The 9,581-nt window shown below is 31.5% G+C and overlaps 1 protein-coding gene across 6 annotated transcripts in view; it reads left to right on the forward strand.

Annotated features, from left to right (window-relative positions):
* Positions 1-9,581, forward strand: part of LOC106466648 (E3 ubiquitin-protein ligase RAD18-like) — a 103,408-nt gene that overhangs the window by 27,232 nt on the left and 66,595 nt on the right. For all 6 annotated transcript variants that reach the window (XM_022394701.1, XM_022394702.1, XM_022394703.1 and 3 more), the window contains 3 exons: positions 1,551-1,611; positions 5,005-5,082; positions 7,488-7,652. In XM_022394701.1, the coding sequence (XP_022250409.1) occupies positions 1,551-1,611; positions 5,005-5,082; positions 7,488-7,652 (304 nt within the window). The remainder of the gene's footprint in view (positions 1-1,550; positions 1,612-5,004; positions 5,083-7,487; positions 7,653-9,581) is intronic.

Here is a 9,581-nt window from a genome sequence, read left to right on the forward strand (position 1 = left end):
TCCTTTCTTTAGAGTATTGTCATTTTGCTATAATCTTAAAATATTTCTGTTTGGAAAGGCTTTTTATTTATACCCTTCAAGCCATAAGTCTATCGTTGGTGGACTTGCATTGCTGAATGGTTTGGAATTCACTAAATCAAAAATAAATATAGGTGCTAAACATGTTTCCTGTATTTGGCTACAAGCCACTGTAATTACTTTATATAAGTTTTATGTACAAAGTGTGATCCTACTGCAGGTTATACGCTGGTAATTCTGCAGGTTATATATCAGTACTTTTGCAAATATTATGTTAATTTTACAGAATATGTGATGATATTTGAGCAGGTGATGTAATGCACTACTGTTAGTTGTGTAATACACTATTGATGGTTGTACAATCTGCTACTGCAGGTTATATCATGGTATTACTACATGTTATATGAAGTGGTATTATAGGTTATATCATGGTATTACTACATGTTGTAGGAAGTGGTATTATAGGTTATATCATGGTATTACTACATGTTGTAGGAAGTGGTATTACAGGTTATATCATGGTATTACTACATGTTGTAGGAAGTGGTATTATAGGTTATATCATGGTATTACTACATGTTGTATGAAGTGGTATTATAGGTTATATAATGGGTTACCACATGTTATATGAAGCAGTATTATAGGTTATATAGTGGTATTAATGGTTATAATGGTTCTAATTTACTACTCAGTGTTGTGTAATGGCATTACTGCATATTATGTTTTATTTTGGTTTATGTAGCGGTGTTCCTACAGTTGTGTAATGGTAATACTAAGGGCTGTATAATGGTATGCTACTGTATATTATATTATTTTTGATTTCAGTTTATGCAGTAGTATTACTGTAAGTTGTGTAAAATGTAGTTGCACTGCTGTGGGCTGTGTAATTGTATACTACTGCTCAATCATAAAGAAGCAGTATTTGTTCGACACTAAAGCACTTAACTTTCTTTTCTCTCATCCCTATTATTAGTTTTTGTCACATATCCTTCCTCATGAAGAACGCATTATATTTCATCATAATAAAGACTTAGCTTTACCTAAAGTAACTGATATATTAGAGCAGTTTGAGAGATTTTGGTAAACTTTTATTTAAAAGGATTTTGATACTTTAGTAGTTCGAGTTGTTAAAAGTGCCTTAATAGCAGTTTTTAGTAAGTTAAGCCTTTAGTTCAGTCAGTTGAGCACTTGCTTGATGTGTGAAAGATCTTGGGCTCATTTGGCACCACTTAGAAGTTGGTGAATTCAAAAGTTTAGGAAAAGGGATTTTTGAGAAATCCCTGGATTTCCCAAGGGGTGGGGTGAAAAAATTTACCTCTGTGGAAACCTTGGGAATGAGACAGTTCATTTGGTAGTACTTAGAAGTTGGTACGACCTGCATTTTAGGAGGAGTTACGTGACATACAAACACTGAATCTTGTTGTATAGATATATATATTTATGAGATATATGTAGAGTTTGAGAGGTTATTAGCATTGTATGTGTGAACATATGCATTCAGTATATCTTAATCTTATTTGCAATATACTTAGTTTTTCCAGTATGACAAGAGGAGTGACTCGGGTGTTATAGAAGAGGAGCAAAAAAAGTATTGTGAGTGTTTCTGTTTTCTTTATTTGTTTAAGCCTGAATCCATTTCTCGCAGTCAATATTTTTTTTTAAATAGAATTATTTCTTTCATTAAAAAATTCAATATAAAGAGTATAAATAATCTAATATATTTTTTAACTCAAAAGATCTCAACTTTTTTTCTGAAACATTTATTTTGTGTAATTCATAAAAATAAATTAAAGAAGTTCCAACTTTCATTTCTGTGCAACTCTAAGGAGTTTCGCCTGTAAACAATGCATTTATTGTTTTTTCCTTTTAGAATTTTTCTATCCACACAAAAGTATATGTTTATGCTTACTAGGAAATTATTATCCCTTGAAAATATAGTGATTCATATCATTTTTTGGTGTGATTCTATTACTACAACAACCTTGTGTGTTGCCGTCCTTTTATATGTCTCAGCACGTGTCCTAATTAATTACTAATGAAGCTCAGATGTGAAAATTGCTCGAGTCAGTGGCTAAATACCATTCTGTAGAGCAGGTTATGAACTACCTACATCAATGTAGAGTAAAAGAAGGAATTTTAACAGTAACTTATGGTTTTTAAATATATTGACTGCCCTGTAGTGGTGAACAAAAGAATTTAAGGGGAAGTTTACATTATTCAGAAACAAATAGCAGATCTGGTAATTTTCCTAAAGGTTCTTTAGATATTCTTTTTTCATTCCTAAAAATATTTTTGTGTTAAATTATTTCTGTTTGAAAACTACAAACATTTCAATATGTGACAACACATCGGGTAAGCTTAGTTAGGTACGAGAATGATAGACAACTGCCAAATATTTTAATGACTCAAATCCTCTTTTACTGAATATTATTGTTTTCATACATTTCACACAAATAACTTACTATATATTGAAAACAAAGTATAATTGTTAAATATAAATTGAGCTCAAGAAAAATAATAGCAAAAATTTTGATACTTATCCTCACAAAGATATTGGTGAAAGGTGAGGTCCTTGGTCACTGATAAAACTTTGTCAGTTTTTGCTGTATTTATTTATGGTTTATTACTGTATGTGGTGGTTACTGCAGTTAGCAGTATAAAGTACCAAAAGAAATATGTTAATGAATATCAGCAAAGTTGAAACTGCCTGGTTACGTAAAATGGAACTTTCCAGTCAACAATTAAAATGAATTGAATATATAAGATGAAAGGAAGAATCCTAAATGTTTTACAAAACAGTGTCACCACAAAATTTTGGAAATTTCACAACGTAAAAAATGATAGAAATACTAAATCAGATGATATTAAATATTCAAAGAGAAACTAGAAACCATTTAGTAAGTTTGTGCAAACTTCAAGGAATTTGATTAAGTATTACCACTGTGAGAGGTAGAAAATTGGAGGATGTCAATGACATCCCTCTGGTCCCTAAAAGAACTAGAGCTTTGAAAACTAGACAGTTTTTTTCTGTTTTCATTGTGCTCTCCCGGTTTTCAGTAGGATTTAAGTATTTTTATGTATTGTTTTAAAGTATTGAAATTTGTCTATGATTAAACTGTTGAATTATTATTCATATTAAATTTTAGTTTGTTCTTTTTCTTTTTAAATTTAAAATGATTTGACATATGTAAGGTAGCTTTGTATTCACATAAATTGTATTAATTGATCCACAGTCAATAACAAGATTTTACTAAACATCTATCAGTGACCTTAAAGAAGTGGACATATACCATTGTTCCAAGTTCATTATGTAACCACATGTGCACACTAGTTCTGAACATGTAACATATTTTTTTATTAAAGTTTATTCACTGTGTGTAAATTTTTGTCCCTCCATTGAAGCTTGTTTTCTCCAAATTTTTTAAACCAACATTGCCAAAAAATCGTTTATTTCCTCTGTAAGATACTGTTGCTGTTTTTCACCACAGATAAGCATACTTTTCAGTGTAGTTTGTATACAGTAATGATCAATTCACTATGTATTGTTTTATATGTGTAAGTAGTTTTATACTTAACTAATTACTTAACTATCACTCCCAGATAAATGCATTTGGGAGAAATTTACCATTGAATTAAATTATAAAAAATAAATTTGAAACATTCTTTTACTCATTAAATGCAAGTGAATACAATAAAAAAGTTTTATTTATTTAACTTTATGCCTGAAAAATTTGAAACTTTTGATTTTGGGTTAATTTCAGCATGCTCAAAACAAATTCATTAGTGTTTGTGAATTTTCTGAGCAGAATATGATACTTGTAGCCCTCTAGGATGAAAGTCAATAAGTTTGAACAAAATTGTGCTCATTTTACATAGTAAGTTGAAAACAAGTGTACTTTTATTGATTTTTGTACCATCACTGTTTCTCAACCTGGGATGTTATGATGTGATATAATTGCCCATATCTCAGCTTTAAGAAGTCATAGGCTGGTAGTCTAAACATGTAATGGAAGCTCATTTTCTGTTCTTCTCACCCGTTCAAGTTGATTTGGCTTCCAGATCAGTATAGATTCACAAATTTGATGGAACAAAGTGATAAAATCTTGGATTGATGCTAGAAGAAAAGATGTTTGTGAACAACTTCTTGTATAATTACAGTCCAGATTTTTTTTAAGGCTTGCAGAAAGCTTGGTTTATAATTTTGTACTTCATGTTAATTATGATGTTTCAGAGAATGAGGTAGGCTTAGTTAAATAATTTTTTTACTCAACCATATCAATTTTTGTTTCACCGACAAGGCTGCTTCTGTATTAGGCCTTTTTGGCCTAAGTAACTACTCGAATAGGCAAAGAAAATCACTGAAAGGAAATGTGAAATACTATGTAAATGAACATAAAATGGGTTGAAAACATGTATACATATATTCAATGAAACATTCTGATTAACAGTTTTAAAAAGTTAGTTTTCTTGTACTTTGGTATAGTAAATAAAGCAACAACTTGTAGTTTTATAAGATGGAAATGTTTTAGTAAAGTTTTTAAGACTTTAGTAAGACATAAAACCAGTAATTAAAATCTACAACAAAGGGAAGCATTTTTAATTGTTTAAAAAGATATCATAATGAAACCTAAAATTTAAAAATTGTAAATTCATACAAATATCACATGTAAAAATAATATATTTTATTTTCAGAAGCTGTGTAAGTTATAGAAAGCTATTCTGAAGTTTCAAATTATTTCACCTATTATTTTTTTGTATTGTAATAAAGCAAACCATTCAACAAATACATTGAATCGACACATCCTTTAAATGTCTTAAGTAACAAAAATTATTCTTTTGTTGGTATAAATAGTCCCACAGAAAAACATGGAGTGTGTTAATATAAATTTTTTCAAAAGTAAAAGCTTTTGCACAATGAAATTAAAGTTGCAAATTTGTTTCATGAAAAGACATTTGGATGTTCTAAATAACAATTCTTTGTTTCAGTAAAGCAGCATGATAGCCAGTTCCAGCAGCTAATTGGAGATGCTCAAAAGAGACAGGAAAGAAAAAAAACATTTAAAGGTGAATGCATTAATGATTTTTTTGTCAGTGAAAGTCTGTGTTTTCTTTTGTCAATGACCTAAGTTGCAAAACACGTACATCTGTAGAGAAATGTTTAGGAGTAGGCTGAGTCTGAGTGTATGGTGTGAAATTTTTTTGGTTAACCAAGATGTGATCGTACATTTTTCGGGTTCAGTTGTATGTTACTGGTTACAAATATGTAAGGTGGTCTCTCACTAATTATAACTAATATTTATCAATGAAAAGTCATGTTAGTCAACTATGCTACAAAGTCTAAAAAGTGGCATAACATATCATTGATCATGATTTTAACATAACATTAAAGGATAACAAGGGATCTTTTGGTCCATCTTGGCTGTCCTATCCACTAAATTAAACTAAACACTAAATAAAATGCAAATCCAGCCCTTGTAATTCAAATATTTATGAAACTTCCTCTTAAACTACCTTAAATGAACTGCATCTACCATATCTGATGGCAACTCATTCCAAAGGTTAATCATCCTAGTGGAAAAATAAAGTCGTCTTAGCTGAAGTTGACTCCTACCCTGCCAAAATTTATACTTGTGTCCCCTAGTTTTACCATTCTCACCATTAAATATGAAATAAGATGGTGCATCAACACTATCACTTACCTTAACAGTATTAAACACCACAATCAGATCCCCTTCTTTTTTTCAAGAGAAATCAAGTTCACAGATCTTAACCTATCCTCGCATGACAACCTTTCCATCCCATTTATCATCCTATTACCCCTGTTCTGAACCCTTTCAAACAAGTCAATGTCTTTTCTAAAGTAACGAGCCTAAGACTGAACACAGTATTCCAAATGTGACCTACACAATGACATTATGACCTCTCTAGATTTGTATTCAGTATTTCTGTAGATACTATTTAAAATCGTATTTGTGCTGCCACTAGCAACAGCATGTTGTTTGGATGGTTTAAGAGATAGATGAAATAGAACACCAAGGTCTTTTTCTTCATTAGCATTTTTAAGGCTGTTCCCATCAAAATTAATCATATTTCAAATTGTGATATCCAAACTGAGTTTATTATAACTACAGGTCATCTGCTATTTATTTGTCCTACCCACCAAAATATCCAAATCATTTTGTAAAGCAGAAGCATTCTTTCCACAACTAGTAACACCCAAAATTTAATATCATCAATAAATTTAAATGACCTATTGACCATTCCTTCATCTATATCATTGATGTAAATCAAAGTAAGCAAAGGTCCTAACTTTGAGCCCTGAGGTACCCTCACTTGTGACATTAATCCAACTACTGAACTCCATTTACTGCAAACCTCTGCTTTCTTTCGTATCACCATTTTTCTATCCTCTAACTTATCCTCCACATCTACAGAGATAACTTTTTAATGAGCCTTTTATGTGGCACTTTGTCATAAGCTTTCTGAAAATACAGGTACACCAAATCTACACCCATACCCTTATCTACATGAGTAGTAACCTCTTCTAAGAATACCAAAAGATTAATAAGGCAAGGTTTTCCTTTAGTGAAATCACATTGACTATCCAATAAAATTTATAATTTTTTAAAACGACTTTGTGAAACATCTTTTATCAGACTTTCAAAAACTTTTCCCACTAATAGGTATATAATTACTGGGGGTATTCTTATCACCTCACTTGAAAGGAGGAGTAACATTAGCTAACTTCTAATCTTCTGACAACTGTGCATTATTCAAGGTCTTAGAAAAAAATAATAGCGAGTGACTCATACGTCCTATTCTAAACCTCTTTCAAAAACCCGTGGCTAAATATTGTTTGGCCCAGAAGCTTTATCATTCTTCAAACTTCCCAGAATTAATTTGATTATCTAAAACACATCCAGAAGGTCATCTAGGCATGATTATATCTAGTAATTGGTTCTTAAGATTGCTGAACCCAAATTCGGCATTGAACTTTGTGTTCCTGGGCCCCTCGGGATCCTGAAGGCACCATGTTTAAAACTGAATTAATACCCTCACTAACAAACTAGTTGGAACCAAACATATCACAGACAAGTGGCCCAGTAGGCTTATTCAGGTATGGGGATAATTGAGGAGCTTAATTGGCACATTGGAGCCTCTGTGAACTGTGAGAGGACTTTGAACTCCGTATCTGAGCATAGATATTTTATTCTGCTGTGTATAATGATGGATTAAAGATTCTCATTATATTTTCAAAATTTCATTCATCATTACTAAAAAATAAATCTTTGGTGTTTGAAGGTTTGTGATTCTGTATTAACAATATTACCCTAATGGTAGTAATCAAACATCATATTTTGGTAATTTTTATACATTTTGTAATTTGTAACTTGGTTTTGAAAGTAAATATAATACTATTAGTGAGTATCTGATATTTTGTCAGGATATATTTATATCATTATATTAAGGTCAAAAAGCTCAACTTTCAAGCAGCATTTTGCACAGAAGTAACTTCCAGCAGATAGAAAGTAAGCTAGGCAAGAAACGTGATGACGGAAACTCAACATTCAGTGACCTAGCTAGCTCCAGTACTCGGCAGTCTTTAGCCAGCCAACCTCCATTTTCTATTTCAGGTAATTTTAGACAAATGTAAACCAGCTTTATAGGTTTTGGTTTTTTTTTTTATTTAGAGATTTAATGTCAGAAGTAGAATATGGTTAGAAGAGACTTAGTAATGTTAAAGTATATTTTAGTAGTAGTGTGTTGTATATGATTTATTAAGGTTCTTATCAATATCTAAAAATGGTAATTTATTGTCTCTGTCTTAAAAAAAATAAAGGACAGAAAAAGTATTAGTAAATTTTTCTTTCATAAATATATTCCTTCAAGTATGCATGGTTCATCAGGTTTATATTGTAACAAAAATTCAGTTATTGATAATTCAAGTAGGGCTTGATATATAGCATAGGTTGACAATCAAAAGGACAAGAGTGACGTGCTGTATAATGGAACAAAAAACCAAAGTTAATAGGATAAGATTAACATGTCATATAATGTATAATATAATATATAATATACCAGCTGTGAGTTGAATATAAAAGGATATGATACATAAGAGAAGATGGTCAGCTGTTTAACAGGATAAGCAAAATATGTTACATAACACGTGGGCATTAGTATGACCAGTCAGGCCTGATACGTAAAGAATAAATCTCACTACTAGTATGACAAGAAGGATGTGTAACACAAGGTCAGAAGGTAGCAGGATAAGTATGTTGTAGAATACTACAACATTAGCTGTAACTAGGACAGGAAAAAACTTTCAAAAAATGTTATGTGGTTTTAGGAAAATCAAAATATTATTTAAAAAAAAATTTGCTTTTAATAGGACAAAAAGGGCTTCTATAACATGATCAGAACAACTGTTAGTAGGGTAGGAGAGAGAGAGAGAAAGTATGCTATATAACTGAACAGTACCAGTTGTAAGTAGGACAAGAAAGAGAGACATTATCTAACAGAACAATGTTGATTGTTTGTAGGAAAGGAAAATGGGAGTTGTATAACTGAACAAGTCCAAATGTAGTAGGAGAGAGAGAGAGGTGTTAGGTAATAAAATGAAGTAGGTTAGGAGAGAGATGTATCAATGAGCAAGAGGTTTGTAGAACTGATGAAATCCAGCTGTAGTAAGACAGGAGAGAGAAATACTATGTGATAGAATAAGATTGGTTGTTTGTAGGCCAGAAGAGCAGTGTTGTATAAAAGAACAAAACCAGTTGTTTGTAGGACAGGAGAAAGAGGTGTTGTATATCTGAATGAGGCCAATTGTTTGTGGGACAAGAGAAAGGTGTTGTACGAATGAATGAGGCCAGATGTTTGTGGGACAGGAGAAAGGTGTTGTACGAATGAATGAGGCCAGATGTTTGTGGGACAGGAGAAAGGTGTTGTACGAATGAATGAGGCCAGATGTTTGTGGGACAGGAGAAAGGTGTTGTATGAATGAATGAGGCCAGATGTTTGTGGGACAGGACAGAGAGAGAGGAATGTTAATACAACTGTTAGTAAGACACATAAAATAAGAGAAAACTTAAAGTTTTATTTGGGAGGCATCTTTACTAAGATTAATATGTGATTTTGAAGGTAAAAGAAAGTGAAAAATAAATTATATGTATATCTATCTACAAGTATATAAACTATAGTTTAAGCAGTATAATGTGCATGGTGAGGGTTCTTCATCAACTACACAAATAATGTGTTAAAAATGGTAACCAAGAAATAACTTATCTGAATGAATGTCTTTAATTATGAAACAGGTTCCTGATGTAATTGTATCACATTAAAAGTAGGCTAACGTATAGGAAACAAGAGAGCATTCCTGATGTAATGCTCTCTTGTTTCCTATACCTTTGCCTACTTTTAATGTGATACAATTTGATGAAATAGTGAACAATTATATGAGAATGGCCATTCTAATAATGTTCGCCACAGAATTTCTTCGGTTTTACACCAGTAATAACAGAATTGCATGGTGAGGAAATTACAAAATAGAAAATATAGTAATGGTG

Source organism: Limulus polyphemus, unplaced genomic scaffold (assembly GCF_000517525.1).
Source record: "Limulus polyphemus unplaced genomic scaffold, Limulus_polyphemus-2.1.2 Scaffold2332, whole genome shotgun sequence".
NCBI classification, from domain to species: domain Eukaryota; kingdom Metazoa; phylum Arthropoda; class Merostomata; order Xiphosura; family Limulidae; genus Limulus; species Limulus polyphemus.